Here is a 20,083-nt window from a genome sequence, read left to right as displayed (position 1 = left end):
GTAGCATCAGATATCATCTCCATGAACAATTACAGGTTTATTTTGGAAGTTTACTTGAAAGACAGGACAAATTTGTAAAGAAGAATGGTTTAAAATGGCAATCTTGCAAACATGAGGAAAATGGACAACACATTTTACAGGTGAATACAAAACAAAATACAAATACAGACAAAAACATATTACAATATATGGACAAAAAAATATTTAGCGAAATTCAAAGTTCAGAATCAGACTTCAGCTCATTTTTGCCATTGATAATGAAAAAAATAGACAAAAAAAATCTATACTGAAATTTTAACTCTGCAGTGGAGTGTGTGCTGATATGAAACTTCCTGACGGATTAAAAATGTGTGCCAGACCGAGAGTCGAACTCAGGACCTTTGCCTTTCGCGGGCAAGTGCTCTACCATCTGAGCTACCCAAGCACGACTCATGACATGTCCTCACAGCTTCAATTCGCCAGTACCTCACATCTCCTAACTTCCAAACGTCACAGAAGCTCTCCTGCGAACCTGCACAACTAGCACCCCTCGAAGAAAGGATATTGCAGAGACATGGCTTAGCCACAGCCTGGGGGATGTTTCCAGAATGAGAGCTTCTATAAAGTTTGGAAGGTAGAAGATGAGGTACTGGCAGAATTGAAGCTGTGAGGATGGGTCGTGAGTCGTGCTAGGGTAGCTCAGATGGTAGAGCACTTGCCCGCGAAAGACAAAGGTCCCGAGTTCAAGTCTCAGTCCGGCACACAGTTTTAACCTGCAGGAAGTTTCAAATACATATTCTGCATAATTATCGAAAGATGTGTCCATGCACAACAAATCAAGTGAAACTAAAATAATTCTACTACTGTCTAACAGCATAGGACTTGTGTGTGTGTGTGTTGTGGCACTGAAGGCAATACCCACTCTAAACATTATGCAAAACACACACACACACACACACACACACACACACAAGACAATGTGTGAAAATGAAATATGGTACATTGGTACAGGCCCTAATTGGTAGATGCCCTATGGAAATCTCATCATAAAGCTGATCCAGAAAATATTTATAAGACTGACACAGAACTGGCCTTCGTTAATCAACAGGCAAACTGTCCATCAGAGAAAATGTCGGAAACCATGATTTCGATGCACCAATCAATTTCTGTCACATGTCTGTGCATGCACATCTTCCACATGCCGTGTCATGAGTACTTTGCTGTGGCAATACATTTGAGTAAGTGAGAAAAGAAGGCGTTTTTAGTGACCAGTTTAATACAACAAAAAGCATAATTTGAGGAAAATCTGCAGAACTGTTTGGACAAGAGTTTCAAGACTGGAAGTGTTTTGCCAAAACTTCCAGCAAAGTCTGCAGTGTAGAACTTTGTAGCAAAATTACACAAAACATGTAGTGAAAAAAACCATAACTGTCAGAAAGCATTGCTCCAGTCTTATTGTAAATATCTTCCAGGCCAGTTGTATTTTGTCCACCCTGTAGCTACAATCCACAGAAAAAGCACACATCAAACAACATAATCAGTGCAGTCATGCAATGAAGGATAATAACGTGTGCTTGAAAACAGAAGCGATCAAATAAGACTTTTTACAAATGTTTTATTCACTCTGAAAAATATCATGGTTGCCACTTTTTAGCTGCTGACAAAATCTTCATTTATACAACCACTTTCCGTTGACTGACCGTCATCAGGTTCTTAAAAGCATTTACAGCACCATATTAGGTGGATATAAAATCACTGATGTCAGATAATAAAATCATGAATCTGTCTCTGTTGTCACATCGTAATATATTAGACGAATATAAAATCACTGATGTCAGATAATACCGTATTTACTCGAATCTAAGCTGCACTCGAATCTAAGACGCACCTGAAAAATGAGCCTCGAAATAAAGGAAAAAAAAAAATCCCAAATCTAAGCCGCACCTGAAATTTGAGCCTCGAAATTCAAGGGGAGAGAAAAGTTTTAGGCCGAACCTCCAAATCGAAACAAAGTTGGTCCATTGTAATATGAGACACAATTTAGGTCGAATGAATGACGATACAGCTACAGTAGTTTGGTTCGAGTTGTAAGCTTAGCAGTTAAGCTTTACCAGGTAGCCATTGCTATGCGTCAGGCGCTCCATCCGTATTTATACGGATACCCTTCCTTTTTCAAGCGCTTCGTCTGGTTTGAATCGATTGCTTATTTTGCTTTGATCTGATAAGTGCCGTTTTCTATGTTATAGGTGTTTACGTCAGTCACTCTAAGCTGAAAATGCATTACTATACTGTGTCATGCATTGTTTATCGCATTCTGATAGTGCGTGTTTATGGCCTGTCGCTGCTCGCGGCATGGCTTGCTTTTGTGCGCGCTACCGCCGCCTACAATTAAGAAAAGAGAGGAATCGTCTCATTAGCGAAACAATGGCAAGAGACTGCTATTTGTTGTTACTTACACTGATGCTTTCTTTGATAATGATCAACAAGAACCAAATAATAAACTGCGTATGGTAGAACATGTTCTGAACGAGAATTTGGCGAAAATTTTTCTCCGTTTGAAAATCTTTGCAGCCGCTTCTTTAGTACATCAAATTCTGCACAGAAATTAGTCATCTTAGATTTAAAAATCTAGTCAGTTGCCATGCTTCATTTCTGACTGTATCACTATTAGGCATAAGAGTAATACGAATATAAACATGACACGGTACGTATATTCTTCCGCGTTTGCTGTTGTCTCACTCTAGTTTCGTAGTTTATTGGGCAGACAGGATTTAAATGAGATAGAAGCAAACACGAAAGAATACATGGCAAAATGTTTATATTCGTATTATTCTTATGGTGAAGAGAATACTGCATGTGATTCACATTTCATCAGGTTCCTATTAGCAACCATCTCTTCTCACAGGTAGGAAAAAATTCAGAACGTAGAGTTGGCCATATTGACAAAAATCCCAGTCTTGCCAGTCGGATTTTCGTAGTACATTGAAATTCTGCTACATTCGAAGATGAACAATACGGAATTTGTATTTACTTTGTTGGATAATGTATGAAAATGCAGTGGTCGAAACTCGGGCGGAGAAAAAAAGCTCGTCTTCCAATTTTTTTTTTAAGTTTTATTTACTGACGCAGAGGTTTTGGCGCCAGTATTTATCTTTGTGCCTACAAAGGATGCCTCTGTAGCGCTACATATATTCGACGGCAGAAGTTAGTTGTGGCGGCACCTAGCAACATTTTTCAGAACTTCCACTTGCTTTGCACTCTATTCTAAGCCGCAGGCGGTTTTTTAGATTACAAAAACCGGAAAAAAAGTGCGGCTTAGATTCGAGTAAATACGGTAACATCATGAACTGTCACTATTGTCACATTGTAATATAAATTACATCGTCAGTATATAAACAGTGCTACACAGTGCATTCTTTCATGTTACATCAGTAATCAGTGTATTGACTGCTATTGGGAAGACGAAAATTTTGCTCGCAATGGAATGATGTTCACATTGTTTCACTTCAGTTTCATTCAGTATATCTATAATGTTTACAGCTCTCATTGTGCACAATTTTCTTACCACTTACTCTTTTCATCAATGAATAAACAAGTCACAATTCATTTTGTTTGTTCCAAATGGCATCAAAAATGCTATGAAAACATCCACACATTCACTTGTTGTTTATTGACTACGTAAAATCAGCATACAGAAACTGCACAAATTCACTGTGATGCATAGCACATGCAGACATTTCCTACATGGAAAGAAATAACATAGAAAGTCAACTAACACAAGATGGGTTAATTACTTCAGAAAACCAGTAGGACAAAGTAAGATTGTAATATATGGAGAAGTCTAGATGAAACTTTTATACAGCAGTAGATGAAAAATGGCAGCCAGAGATGAAGTGTCGGGCAAAATACAGGATGTATATAAAGTCCGGGAACACTTTCCATTATTTATTGCACAAGAACTAAACATTGTACAGATATCTTACATATTTCATTTTGAAGAGAACTCTTAAAGTTCATTTTACAAACATTTGATGTGCGAACCACGAGTGACCCAGCAGATGTCAATACAGTAATCCAATTCTTGCCATACCCATCCCGGCATAGCATCGTCGACTGTGGCAGTCACTTCCCATATTCTCTCCCAGAGCTCTGCTACATCAAGTGGTAGAGATGGTACATACACCAGATCTTTAATGTGTCCTCACAGAAAAAAGTCACATGGAGTGAGATCTGGTGATCAGGCAGGCCATTTCATGAAACAGCTGTCCCCTTCTGTAGCATGGCCGATCTATCGATGCGGCAGCTCCGTTTTCAGGTACCCACGAACTTCATGATTTGAATGTTTTCATAGACAGTTTCTGTCACAGGACTTTCCACACTGTCATTGGAGCCATTTCGAGTTCACGGTATGTACGACACACCGATTTCTTTGAACTCCTTATTAATGTCTCTCGTACGTGCTCCACATTCACTTAACTCACACCGAGACGTCAATTTCTCTTTGCCGGGCACAAGCAACCTTTCGTAACAAATTTGTTGTGCCAGTGATAAATGGCCTTCCTTGTTGGTGGCTTCTTACCACACTTGGTTCTAAACACCCGTTGAACAGCTGTAGCACACTTGTTTTTGTCAAACTCCAACACACAGAAAGGTCGCTCCACACCTGAACTCGCCACATTTGCAACTAGTGCTGACTATTGGCAAATTACCAAACTATGCTGTGGTGGTATACATGAAAAACCTTTCACAGTTTCTCTTCATCATCAAAATGACACATGTATCATATCTGAACAATGTTTGGTTCTTGTGCAATAAATAATTGAAAGTGTTCCTGGACTTTATGTACGCCCTGTAATGGAAAAATGGAAATGAAGTCCCATGCTGCTTTACAGAGCATAGGGGAACAATGCGGGAGACCCCCATCACTTTACTAGGCAAGGTCCTAGTGGAGGTGGTTTGCCATTGCCTTCCTTCGACTGTGATAGGGATGAACGATGATGATGAAGACGACAACAACAACACCCAGTCATCTCGAGGCAGGAAAAATCCCTGACCCCGCCGGGAATCGAACCCGTGACCCCGTGCTCGGGAAACGAGAACGCTACCGCAAGACCACGAGCAGCGGAAGTACACCCTGTACATACTGCTTAATAAGTGAGAGCTGTTCAAGGTTGGTACAGGCTGCAAAAGATGAGGTGTGCATTAAATGCTTGAAACTTTAGGTTACTGTAGGCCCCAGTACGATATACTTGTATCTATCGGGAGAATGCCATTGCTCATCATTTCAGGCAAGCTGGACATAATAAGCATTATTTTTTAATGGTATCTACACAAAATGGACTAACAGACTCAAATCATGTACTATGGCTATCCATCCAATATCACATATGATATTTGCATATAGTGTTTCACACATCAGCTACCTGCATCAGAATGGAGATGACTTATCATTCATACATACTAGGAAGTCATATTATGAGATGATATAGCAAGTGATGTCATGTTCATGTTCAGGGAAGTCATTCTTGTTGATGACTCCAGACAGCAGTAGGGTGAGTAAAACTTCAATCTGTTATCATGGAACTACACGATACCAAATTAATCCCTTTGCCATTAACCTACAATGCATCCTGACTTGTTAATCATGCATTCAACTACAGCAAGCCATAAGACAGTACATCTGAGCCTCACAATGAAGACTGAATGTCCAACATTTACAACCTATGGTACGATGAGGCTACATCAATTCACTATTTATGAAGCTGCACCCAAGCAGGCTATGTATACAAAAGCTTCTAAAACCTATGTCCCAACAATTTCAATACACGGAACACATAAGCCAACAGCACACACTTGAAGCAATGCAACAACAATATCTGCAGTTGACTGTGCTACTTGAACACTTTTTCTGAAATGGTTACTTCGAACCCTAATTTTCACAGATTCACTGTCATACTTGTCTAGAGGGCAAAGTGGGAGCCAGGACAACAACAGAAAAATTGTGACAAAATCCTGTTTGTTGACGGTGGGATCCTGAGAGTAGCGACGCATGATTTTCTATGAGATGACAAAGCTTCACAATTTTGTTAGTGATTAGAGGATTATTATTACTTCATTGAGGTAGAAATATGGTAGCTATTCTAATGTATTAATGCAGAACCAATTTACACTGGGAAAAAATTACAGCAATTCCGATTTTAGTGACCAAGCGCAAATCTGGTATTGTACAGCGTCTCGTCAACATTTCCGGTGTTCACATTGAAGAAATTGTGTAAACAGCTGTTAATAACGATGTATATATTATGGCCTTTCTCACTGTTTGGCCTTTCCTGCCCACGTCTCACTCATAATCTGTTATATACAGGAACATTTCTATACATCTTTCTTGCATTCACAGTGTCAGATTTGTACCTGGTGGCCAAAATTGGAACTATTTTTTTCCCAATGTATATTGGTTCTGCATTAATACATTAGAATGTCTACAATTTTTCGCTGCCACATGATAATTACTGCCCACAGTGAACCTTTGCGAGTAGCTGCTCTTTAGTTATAACCACCTGGTACCTTAGTCCAACTTCTCAGAGGTGCAGCTGCTTCTTAGTCATAGATAATAATGCTCATCCACATTGAGCTGATCTGGTGGATAAATTTTGCACAGGCCAGGATACCCATAGCATGGACAGGTAAGTGTAGTTTCCAGACATAAATCTTATAGAACACATTTGCGATGTGCTGAAGTAGTGAGCTGCACCCCTTCAAGTGCACACATGGCTCTTATTAGGAGGAAATGATTTGTCAACAGAGATGTTGAAAAATTTCCCACAGAGCATGCCACATCACTGACAACTATATAGCAACTTGTCATTGCAGAAGACATTCTCTAGTTTGGGTACTTTATATTGATATGTGCAGCTTTAGTTACAGGACTTGTTACTGCTGCAGATATCACACAGGCTCTACTTTTATCTTCCACAAATATGTGATCTGAAACAACCACACTGTAATGAGAAGTCACTAGCAGCCTCGAGGTATGGCCAAGAACAGAGCATTCAGTGTCATTTTTAAGACTGAAGACATGTCAAAAGATCAGACAAGCTTTTCAGTGAAGTCGTTCACTAGTTCAATATGGGCACAATCTGCAACATTCAGGGCAACCCAAATCCTCCTTAAAATTTATGTGCATGTGCATGAGACCAGAGCTACATGGCTCTGAGCACTATGGGACTTAACTACTGTGGTCATCAGTCCCCTAGAACTTAGAACTACTTAAACCTAACTAACCTAAAGACATCACACACATCCATGCCCGAGGCAGGATTCGAGCCTGCGACCGTAGCGGTCGCGCGGCTCCAGACTGTAGCGCCTAGAACCACTCGGCCACTCTGGCTGGCACCAGATCTAAGAGAAATGACTTTATTTAGGACTTTCTCAGAATGCAAGAATTCTTCTTCTTCTTCTGCAGTTCATGGACTAGGCATTCTTGTCCACCACGTGGCATCAAATTAGGATAATGCGAGGGGGCAGGGGGGGGGGGAGGGGGAGGGGGAGGGGAGGGCAGGGGGGGAGAGAGAGAGAGAGAGAGAGAGAGAGAGAGAGAGAGAGAGAGAGAGAGAGAGAGAGAGGTTTCATGAATCTTAACCACAGATAATGGCACCTCGCACCTCAAAACAATTAATTGGGTATTCATTCCTGCAAACCTCATGGTCTCATATGTACAATTGATCAGAAACTTAAACAAAACCCAGATATGTGTCCAGATTTGCATGCAAAAAAAAGTTGCTCCACACTACATGGCAGTTTCCACCGTACAATGCAGTATCAATTCAATTCTCATTTGTGGGGCACCTCACTTGAAAAGGACCCATAGATGGGAAGAGGGTGCTTCTGCCAGAGGATTACACCCAGTTTTGAGCAGAGCAGGGGAGACTTCATCCATTGTAAATAACCAAGAGGTTTGGCTTGACAGACCTCAAGTTATTTTCCCTTTCAACTAAAACCACCCATTCCCCACTCTCAACAATGAAGATATCACATACAAGAAAACTACAGGGAATGTCATAGCAGGCTGCTGCCAATCTTTGGAGATAACGCTGCTGTACACAATCCACTGTAGTACAGGAAATTAGAAAATCAAGCTACTACATTATAGTTTCACTAATTTCAAACAATCTTATAGATGCCCCCTGCTGGCAGATGAGTACAATTCTGAAGGCTGAAGAGATTGGGATTTTACTGATTTAATAGGAAAGCTTCATAGTCAGTTCCTGATGGAATGAAATGATGGAAAGCTTCTGTGCCGATGCTGTGGATGGTATTTGTTCTATTAGCCCCAGATGCCAATCTAGCAGAGGTACAGCTTCCAGCACTTTAAAATAATATCACCAAAAGGAAAGAAGGCTTTAGTTTAATATCTTATTGACAACAAAGTCATTGGAGTTGAAATGCTACACCGGCTGAAAAGGGATGGAGAAGAAATTGGCCATACCTAACTGCAGGAACCATAACGATCCCAAGACTTGCCTGTAGTGATTTAGGGAAGGCACAAAACCTACATCACTAAGATCATATAAGGATTTCTACTTCATTTCTCTCAATGGAAACCAAGAACATTAACCACAGATGTAAAGGACGATTCAATCAAGCTGTAGGTAACACGCACATCCTCATTAACACCATATGAACATATGCAAAATTACAGTACGCAGGAGCTGCCTGCTTCCTTGCTACTTTAAAACTATCCATTAAAAGATTTATCAAGTTAGATATCCAAGAGATCAGTTCAACAAATATGTTCCTCACAAACTTTGCTGAACTATTAAAATGGAGAACAGTGAACTTAAAATATGACTGATGTACATGAAAACTTTAAAATTGGTACACAATGTTTCCTATGGTAAAAAATAAAACATATATTTTCTATTCTTTCTTATAACCTCTGAAGCCTCAACTGTAACTGAATAGTTACGGTAAAAAGTCTACAAGGCAAAAAGAGAGAGAGAGAGAGAGAGAGAGAGAGTGTGTGTGTGTGTGTGTGTGTGTGTGTGTGTGTGTGTGAGATTAAAAGGGGATTCTTGGGAATAATATGTTCCAAATGGTTCAAATAGCTCTGAGCACAATGGGACTTAACATCTGAGGTCATCAGTCCCCTAGAACTTAGAACTACTTAAACCTAACTAACCTAAGGACATCACACACATCGATGCCCGAGGCAGGATTCGAACCTGCAACCATAGCGGTTGCGCGGTTCCGGACTGAAGCGCCTAGAACCGCTCGGCCACCGCAGCCAGCAACATGTTCCACTTCTGACAAAAGATGTTCATGAGAAGTGAGTACGGAGGTTAGATAGATGTTAAGTGTAGAATGTCCCATTACACATGCTCTCATTTAATGTCTGTGCAGAAGTCTTAAGTCACGTGAGATCCGGACATTGGCAAGGTGCGATGGCAAATAACTCTCTTCCCTCACTGTAGCAGAATGCTTTGCATGTTGCAGCTTGTTGTTATAAGAACTGTCAGTCTCTCGATTGGTAGTGTCAGAGCAAGCCACATGTGAACTGCAAAGTACAATGAGGTCTGTTAACCCATCACTGTAATTGAAGCTGTATAAGACAAACATTGCGCTTAAAATACAGAAGAGTTACCACTAACCCGTTTAGGTTATTAGGTTATTTAGTAGCTTGGACAGATTAAAGTACACTTCTGGCACCCACACATTGCAACAAGCTGAAGAAGTGTAACAGTAGGGTTCCATGTAACACCCCAGAACGAGAGAGAGAGAAAGAAGTTTTTTTTTTTCCATTTTCCACCCCCCACCCCCTCTCAAGCTGGTTACGTTGTTTACAGCAACAGAAAATATTGTGAAGAATATCTCTTGTGTTTCATAATTTGGCCTCCTCTGATTTAGTAGTGAAAAAAAAGTGTGTAAGAATGGACTGAAAAAAGATTTGATGGCCTTCTACTAAGTCCCCATTTACAAAGTTAGCCGAGAATATTATGCTTTGTGTACAGCCATAATCCTTTATGCCAAAAAACATTCTTGTTAGTTGCAACCTTCAATGGCACTTCCAGCGCAACAACCTACAATGCTATGTATTATTAATCACAAAGTAACAAGGGTGGGGGGGGGGGGGGGGGCTGGGTGGGTGGGCGGGAGTTCCAGTACCTAAACAAGGCAGATTCACCACTTACGGGCTTGCTTAGGGAGGTCCTTAGGGAAGGATATTTTGATTATCTCTCTTCAAGTGCAAGGGTACATTGTCTATGAGCACATTTGGTTACAAAGACTACATCTGATGGTGCCAGGCATGATGACACAGTATGATGAACTTGAGCCTGCTGTTAAATGGTATGTCAAACAGTATCAGCGCACTGTAAGCTCTAGTATGTAGGGACCCTATTTTAGCATGCTATAACAGCAGTTCTGGGTAATATGGTAGTGGTGACATCCCGTCAAGACTATAGTTGAAGCATGCTACTGCATTCCCAAACTCTTTGAATAAAATTCAGTATAAGCTTTCAGAGACTAGGCTAAAAAGCAAATGTGTAGTAATCCACGAGATACATGAATATCACCTCTACCAACTAGCATCTTCAAAGAATCCACAAAAGAATTTTTAACTAATAAGTTGAACTTTTCGCAGTGAACAAACATCTGGTAAAGGAATGCAATGTGAAAAATATTCAATTCAAGCCCAAATACTGTAAAGAGTCAATTTGTAGCGCCATTTGATCCCATGGATTTAAGAGTGTTTCACAGAATTACAGCTTACCAATAGTTGCTGTCCACTGTTCTCAGATTATGCTTAATGTTTAGTGCCCCATTAGTGTGGCGACTCTACATCACCTGTGTGATTTGTTTTTGACATAACCGTATTCCAATATGCATATTAGTAACAGTCAAGAGTAGTGCTCTTTTTGACTGATTACCTCTTGCTGTTGATTTCCACCTCATTACAAAGATATTTCTAAAGATAAACCTTAGAATTCAAGAAGAACTGCACCAGTATTCCAAGAAAATGTTTGCATTGTCATACTAGTTATCTAGGGGAAGTCAGAGAGTATAAATTGTACAGATGGTCACCAACTTCAACAGCAACTGGATGAGCTATTAAGAGACAAAGAACCCAAATGCTATAGGCTTTTTTGTGCCCTATCCTCTTCTGACGAAATGCAGTAAAACAGGAACACCAAAAGTTTGTAAGGCATGGGATTTGAGTACAGTGCTGATATTAGTCTCCATATTACACCTCTCATCAAACTCACTGTCCTGTCCAAGTAAGCACATGATCTGACATTTCAGATGATTGTTCCATCCTTTACTTCACCCCACCACATCAGATGTTTTTCTCAAATCTACAACAATAAGAATCAAATGGCACAGTTTTTACCGTGTGTTCCTATAGTGTGCAAGTTTCATGCATACTTTAAAAGGTTGAACTCCAAATCACACAGATAATTGGAAATACAATGTAGTTTTAAGATTAGTACTGTAAATCTTCAGTTATAACTGCCTCTGGGTGGAGTGGCATGTAGCACAAGTACTGTTAACACAACATGGCACTGATTCCTAACACCATCATAATTGCTAATTCCATCATAATTTAAATTATTAATTGTCTGAACTAAAAATATACATACATATAGCAACAACTAAGTGATATGTTATTATTTAGTGGCAGTTAGCTAATTCTTGGTCCTCTCATGTGAAACAGCATTCTAGTATGACTGTAGAGAATAATGTCTATCAATACAAGAAAACATTGTACCAAACAGGGGCAAGAACAAATAAATTATTTTTAACTGAAAATCCTAGTTCCTTTTTAAATTTGCGATATTACTTTATTTTTGGAAGGCCATCACTACTACAGTTCCATTTACACTGCAGTAGTGCTAGGTCACCAGAAAGAAGTTAGGCATTAAGAAGTTTGCAATTGTAAGTTCCAACACAAAATGTGTGAACTGGTGCTTTTTAGCTGAATCAGGCAACATTCAGCACTGCTGTTATGTTTCTATAGTGTAACTGCTAATAAAGTGTGGATACATTTGCAATGATTAAATGTAAGTTCTCTTTTCCGGAAAGTTAAGTATATATAAGTAACAAAGTATCATACCTAAGAACCAATATGACTTTACTTGGGATATTTCTAAAAATTGTTAGCATATGATCTTCAATAATAGCAATTTCTCTGCGTATTCTTTCTCTCTCTTCCTTAGGCAGTTTGTAGAACTTTTTGGCTGACAGTTGTCCACCTCGTTTATCATAGAATAAACTGAAAACATCCTTCTCTTTAGATTTTGGTTGAGAAATTGGGCGCTGGGCTACTGCGATACAGAACAGACGGTAATTATCTGTAAGGGACAACAAAAACCATAGCCAGAATCACTTGAAATATTTACATAATTTTTTTTCTAAATGAAAACCGCTATCATTGGATCATTGTAAGTATATGGTGTGACAAGGCAATTTGTATAGAAAAAAATAAAGTAAATTTTATGAAAATGGCATAATAAGTGCAGGATTACATTTTTAATTTATGTTTGACGACTAACAGACTATTTGCCGTTAATTAATATCTGGAGTATTCTTGTCAATATATACACCTGTCTGAACTCCAAAAATTGAACGAACTGTGTCTATAACTTCATTTCTCTTACATAATATAAGTGACAATATTAAGTGAAGGGAAGTTGCTACTCAGCATATAGCGGAGAAGCTGAATCGCAGATAGGCACAACAAAAAGCTTTCGGGCAATGGCCTTCTCCAACAACAGACACACACACACACACACACACACACACACACACGCAACTCACACACATGACAACTGAAAGCAGACTGCGAGTGGCAGCACCAGTGCACCTGCGCAACGACAGCACCAGTGCACCTGCGCAGTTCGGCAGGGAACTTTCCCTACAATACATCCTGCGTTCCCGTAACCCTCCTGTCCTCAACCTTCGTTAGTCACTGTCCTCACCCACCCAGCCCCTTCCCTGCTCCCATTCCAGCACTACACAGCCGTCATTCCACTACCACACCCAATCTTTCTCTCCTTTTCCACTCCTCCACCCCCCTTCTCCCCTCTCCCCTGCCATCCGCCTAACCTGCAGCACTTCACTGTCCCCCATCCCCACCATACTATCCCTCCCCCTCCCTGCCCCAGCCTCCTCCTTTCCCCCACCCAGTCGCCACTCCCATCATGCACTGGTGCTGCTGCTTGCAGTGTGGTTTCAGATGGTGAGTAGCAACTTTCCTTCTCATAATATTGTTACATTCCATCCTGGATTTTCCATTGATAGTATAAGTGAGTATTTTTTTCCATCAAAGCAAAGTTGAAACTTTCCTAAATGAGTTTTTAGGCCACCTATAACTTATTTAATAAAACCTTTCAGCAGACTGAAGAAAAGAAAAGATCACAAGGGCCAGATGTTCATCACAGTTAAGAGAATGTAGCCATACACAAACAAAAAATAAAGTAGAAAACACACACACACACACACACACACACAAACACACACACACACAGAGAGAGAGAGAGAGAGAGAGAGAGAGAGAAAGCATTACACTACTTACATTAAGAAAAGAAATACATTACTAACATTAATAGTGCACTGTGGAGGGCAGGCAGTTGACTTTGCAGGCAATAATATGTATGACAAAAAGCAAAACAGATTTTGATTAGTAGGAGATGCCTGATAAGTATGAAATGAAACTACATAGAAACGCAGATGTGTATACAAATATGACCAAACAAATACAGTAATACAAAAGAAGATAATGCCGGCAAACACTGTGGAATGCTTCAGAAGGGAAAGGACAAACAATGGAAAAAGTTACAAAAGTAGAATAGGCAGCAAAGGAAGGTCACTGCAGCATGAGGCCAAGAAATGAGTAGGGATGGTGACAGAACAAAACAGGATACAGAAAAAACCAGTTAAAGAGAATACCAAGGAAGAAGTTACAGAGAAGAGAATAGGAAAGATCAAAATAAGAAAGTATAAAAAATTCTAAAACAATATGAAAAATGTAATAGAGCAATGAAAGAGAGCGGGAAGAAATGACAAATGCAAAATAGAAAAGATGGCATGGTAAGGGTAGGTCAATAAAGACAGAACGAAGAAATTAAATCGACGGGAATGAGTCTACCAAGTAAATTGTGGAATTGTGGAAAGTGTGTAAGAGTGTAAAGAAGTGGCAGAAACAATAACCCAGCAGGATCTTCTCTTATACGATCAGAAGTTCAGTGTTATGGCTACCTCAGTCAGGACAGAATTGTCAAATAAAGAAGAAATATGAAAGCAAGCATCACTCTACATCATTGATGTCAAAAGCAGAAATCAGCAAGGGAGTTTCAATGGCGCAGAATCATCAGTCTCTGTGAAATGTAGATGTCACAGAGAAACATTTCAGCTTGTGTCTGACATGTTATGAAGACGGTTCATACAAAACTAGTGCATACAAAACTAGTGGATATCAGAAAGTTATAGGCAAGAATGAGGAGGTACTAGACCATTCGGGATGTCTCTGTCTTATCTGCATGTGTCTAAAACTAAAAACTAAACTCCGTCCAAACAGGCTACAAAAGCCCAATGGTACTGACCGGCTGCCGTGTCATCCTCAGCCCACAGGAGTCACTCGATGTGGACATGGAGGGGCATGTGGTCAGCACACCACTCTCCCTGCCATATGTCAGTTTACGAGACAGGAGCCACTAGTTCTCAATCGAGTAGCTCCTCAGTTTGCCTAACAAGGGCCGAGTTCAGCCAGCTTGCCAACTGCACTCAGCAGACCCGATGGTCACCCATCCAAGTGCTGGCCCAGTCCGACAGAACCTAACCTCAGTGATAAGACAGAAACTGGTGTTACCACTGTGGGAAAGACGTTGGCATCTGCATGTGTCTAGCAAATCATAAAGCTGCACTCTCAGTTTTGACTTTATCCAAAAGAACAACACAGGTGTGTTTCAATGATTCTATGCCATCTGCAGGAAGCTAAACTGTGGCATGCAAGGAACAGTCTTCTTTTTGCAAAAGCCACACATTCCTCTTGCTAGGGCTGGGCAATGAATTTGGTTAACTGGTGAATAGGCTGCAGATTTTGACTAGTGTGTTACCCTTGTTTTTAACCAATTTTATCATACAAGGCAAATAATCTGTTTATTGGATGAAAGGCAGTGTGGCAGACATCGGAAGTTGTGTGTTCTAATTAGCTTTACACGTCATACGGAGAAAATGATAGACTGATATTTATACAGTTTAATAAATCCTTCTTGCAAAATTACTTTATGTGAAAATACGACTGTTACACTTATAATCAGAAAACAAATTAATTTTAGATATGCCAAAACACACATGTGCATGTGCCCCCCCCCCCCCCCTCCCACAACACACACACACACACACACACACACACACACACTGTGATACCTTAAGTATTTCAAATGTCTAAGACGAAATTATGGAGTAAAAACATTTTTAAAATTACGTTTTTCTAATGTTCTTACAGTGAACTGAATGATGCACCATCCATAGTTTTGAGCTTCACTTAACAACAGAGTGCTTCACCAAGCAAAGACATTCTTGATTAACAGTGTATTGCTCTTCACTATCAAGCACAGTAGAATTGAAGTATGTGTTGCTCAGATACATTGGCAGATACACTGAAGTTCATTTCACTTATGCTATTTGCAAAATATTTACAAGGGTTTGTATTAACTGAAGGAGAATGTCACCAAATTCATAAAAAGCAGCAGAACTAATTGAAAACTTTCTGGAATAAAAATAAACTGCATAGCTCCATTTTAAAATGAATTTGGTATATGCATCTCAGTGATTAATAAAGTTACAAAAACACACTAGTCATTATATTTTATGCCTATTGTAACTACTCGTTAAAGCAACAATATTTTTATCAATATCTTTCACATAATGAAAAGTGTCTACAGTGAAAGTGATTCCTCATCATTTAATTAAGATTTGAGGAAGCAACACCACCTTGAGACAATGTTAGGGCTGTTTGAGTTCCGTCACTGGCTTTCAACTGGAAGAAGTTGGAGATTGATTGAAGCAGCATGAAACTTCTGCTTCCAGGAAAACCTCTACATAACTAGTTCTTCCTCAGACTCTAATGGTCACATGAATCCTGTTGCTAGGGAGCTAATTCAATCTGTTCTATAATAATATATCGTTCAGTGGCCAGCAGACAAATTACAAATGTGGTGATCTGTGGTGTCACTGTACACAACATGTGATCCTGAAGGCAATCCAAACAGTAACTGCTATGTTACAGTGGCTTCAAAGCTTGGGGTACTGACCCATGCCAAACTTCTCTAGGAATATGTTTGCTACATGTTTCTCATGTAACTATTAGTGATATTCTAACTACAAGCAGTAGCAGAAATGGCTTTGACACCATCAGCATAAACACCTCTCTCAAAAGGCTGTTCACTACATTTGTGTGAAGATTATGGCATCAATGGATTCACTGCAGCATTGGTGACATACGGAAAAGTTTGTCATTTCAGACTATACATTTTGTGAAACCAAGCTGTAAAGCTACACTGTTCACAGGACAAGTTTGAAGAATGCTGAATGAAAAGAATCACATTAGCGTCCTGTGTATGTGACAGTGTGAGAAGCCATAATTCCAGTCTTACAAGGCACAGATGTGTGATTTACTTACAGGGAAAACTCAGTGACATAGTGCAATACATCACTTTGTTGAAGTGGTGTGTTTCACAAGCATTTCTGAACTGATGAATGATGATCGCCACTATAAAAAGTTTATTTTCATGATGAATTAGTGTAATCTACTGTTTGGATGTACATTTTATTTATGTGCATGAATCACAGAATGGATGGACGCAGTACACCTGCAAGCCAGGATGATGATAGACATCATACCACTTTCATTGTATCTGCTGGTTGGGTGGTTTATCCTGTGTCGTCAGGTCTGCCTTGGAGGCAGGGTGCGAACCAAGGAGGAAGAGCAACTGTGACAATGCCTATGACATCATGAGAATGTTATGTAGTGACCCAACTGATCCTTATCAATGTAACTGTGATGTTCTGAATAAGAAGCAATTTCATAATCCCTGATCTTTGTAAACAAGAGTACAATATAACTTTATAATGTCTGGTCATTGTAAACACGAGTGCAATATACAATAAGTTGTATACGAGAGCATCTTATTTTGGACTGTACTCTTAACTTCCAGCAGTAACTGCAGCACTTTGAGACACAACATCCTATTAGAAGATATTAGCAAGTGTGCAGAAATAATAAGATGAGCAGGCCTGAATAACAGGAAGTCTAGCTCGCGATTAGATTTCACTTTGCCCATTTGCAATTGTGTACTAAGGATCTGCATCCACTTGAAATTGATTGTAGGGTGGATTTCTGTCAAGTAACTCAGCTCACTGTTGTCACTGCCTAGTATTCAAGAATAGGTCATATCAATGTCAGTAACCTTCTGGGTCAACTGTCAATTGTATCTAGATGTAATTCCTACTTTTTTGAGTAGTTGAGGATACAATATACATGCAAAATTAAGCCATGTCTTGCTGAAGGAGTGTGTAAAGTTGTTCTGTGAAGAGAAAAATTTAATAAAAGCAACTGACTGCAAGCTGTAGGTTTATAACCAACTAAAAATGTTGACATGTTTGATACACTTCAGATCTTCCTTGTGAAAATCGCTACAGTCCCAAATATTAAAAAGAAATATTCTTGCAGAAACTTAACAGTGCAATGTTACAGCTAATTTACATGCTGTGTTTGCATGGATAAAGCAGCAAGAATTAGACTTATGTACTGAGTCTCAGATGTTGATGGAGTGACAGTATGATACACACATTCTTTCAATTGTTGTGCCCCATGTGTTAGGCAAGGAGAAGTTTTTGAGAGGAGGGCTAAATTTACTGAAGACACAGAGAAACTTATCTACACGTTAAAATGAACTGCCCTGTGTAAATACCTTGGCAGCATAATGAAAGTGATGATGGAGACACAAAGGAACACAGCTGTACACATGATTGAGTCACTGACAAATGTGATAGAAGAAATAACACAGTTAAAAATTCAGCATATAAAAATGGCTGGAATGGATAGCTGACAATAAACTGGACTAGATTTTTAATGAAATATGCCGAAATATAAACTTTTCCATCATATTAAGCTAATGAAAGATGTTCTAGACATTGCGTCCCAATTGGCCCTTGGGATTGCCAGCCATCACACAGAATACTTTGAGGAGAGGACACTTCAAATCGCCCACCTCAAACCCAAGTATTTCTACTGCTACACCAATGACACATTTGTGGTATGGCAACACGGTATATGAAATCTGGATGAGTAACTGGACTACCTACACTGCAACCAATAAAACATAACTTGAAAAAGAAAAAGATTGGAATTGACAATTTGCTTTCCTGAACATATTCTTAACGAAGAAGGCAGAAGACCCACATGGACCTATACCTGCATCCAATAAGTTGTCATTGTACAACACAGCAGCAAATAACACTAACTGTCTATGTTCACAGGTGCCACCTGTGATAAGGATAGTCTCCCAGTAGAGCGAATGCACATTTGCATCATAGTTTCATTGAGATTTGGCATAAAGCTAAAGTATATGAAAAAGGATCTATTTTCAGGAAATTCCTTTGCTGATGAGGTAAACAAAATCATCCCAGACAGAGAACCTGGAAACAAAGGGACAAACATTTGGCTGCAGTATATTGTATGCCTTAACATTTATGTTATGTACCTTAAAAAGGTAGTCTGAATAACAGAGGCCCAAAAACTTAAATGTGCTCTCCTAAACTTACATAAAGAGACAGAGTATTTAAATAGTCAATTATGAACCTATGAGTATGTCACTCAAAAATTGCAAAATTATTGGTGCCAAAAATATGTATGCAACTTTTTGCATGCATGCCCATGTCAAACATTTTATATTCTAATACTTAAAAGTAATATTAGCAGCCAGGTTGAGTTTTGTGACATGCATTGTTTATGGTAGCTAGGCCTTCTTTACATGGGTCTATTATTTAAGTTCTTTGTGTCAAAAGGAAAAGTCAATCTGGAAAACTTCAAATTACAGGGACAAGTCTGACCAGTGCTTACCTTTAGGAGACAAAATTTGTATTACTGCTGATAGACACATATACAAGCACACAACACTATCATAGCTCTTCAGACTACTGCCATGAGCTGTGCTGCATGCGATGTGGCATAGAGGCATTGGCTGGTGTGTTGGGATCATCAGTTCAAACCCGACCAGCAGCAATTATTCATAATTTAATATTTATCATTTCTGGAAGGTTCTCAAAATTTCTCATGTTTGTAATGTTTGCATATTTTGGAATATTCAATGTATGTAAATGTAGTAGCACACACTGCCCAGATTTCAGTTCTATTATGCCTCTATGTTAGTTTTTCTAATAAATGTACTTTCAGTGCTAAGTGTTGTACTTCAGTGACAACCCTGATTTTGGATTTGGACTTGACTGTGGTTATGGCATGATATTGTTTGGGGGTGCTTCAGAACATCAACATCTACAGTAGGTACAGCGAAAGCAGTTGCCTAAACTGAGAGCAACCAGAATATAAGCAGTGCCTCATTCCCAAAGTCTGTATATTCAGGAGACTAATGGGTTTCCAAACTGCAGTGTTTTGTGGAGACACTTGTCAGGATCCAACAAAATGGCTGAAAGGAATCGATAAAGTCACTAAATACAACACGTGGGATGAGAAGACCTGTTTGGCAAATGTTACTTTGACAGCACATCCCAAAAGTGGTTTGAGAACAATGAAAAGAAGCTCAATAGCAGGGACAAATTCCAGGCCTATGAAGAAAATATTAGATCAGCAGCAAGTAATGTTTTAGCTCTATGCCACATTGTGAATTTGAATAAGAAATAAGCCAACAAAATATCACAGTTCATGAAAGGAATTGCATAAGACCTGCACCAAGCTCTTATGGAAAAGGATGTTACAACAGCAGAGGGTGTTAGCAAATCACGGAAATGCAACAGAAAAGAGTCGGACAAAAGAGGTATGACCGACTGCTGAATGTGGTCCCTGTGGCAGTTGTGGAAGACAACCATG

The 20,083-nt window shown here is 39.4% G+C and overlaps 1 protein-coding gene across 3 annotated transcripts in view; it reads right to left on the bottom strand.

Moving 5' to 3' along the window:
- The window catches only part of LOC126481205 (uncharacterized aarF domain-containing protein kinase 5), a 164,905-nt gene that overhangs the window by 15,052 nt on the left and 129,770 nt on the right, over positions 1–20,083 (bottom strand). For 2 of the 3 annotated variants that reach the window (XM_050104803.1, XM_050104806.1), the window contains exon 9: positions 12,089–12,326. The exons of the other annotated variant lie outside the window; for it this stretch is intronic. In XM_050104803.1, coding sequence (XP_049960760.1) covers positions 12,089–12,326 — 238 coding nt within the window. The remainder of the gene's footprint in view (positions 1–12,088; positions 12,327–20,083) is intronic. 3 annotated transcript variants of the gene reach the window in all.

This window comes from Schistocerca serialis, chromosome 5 (assembly GCF_023864345.2).
Source record: "Schistocerca serialis cubense isolate TAMUIC-IGC-003099 chromosome 5, iqSchSeri2.2, whole genome shotgun sequence".
Lineage (NCBI taxonomy): Eukaryota > Metazoa > Arthropoda > Insecta > Orthoptera > Acrididae > Schistocerca > Schistocerca serialis.
This window is presented reverse-complemented; position numbering and strand designations above follow the sequence as displayed.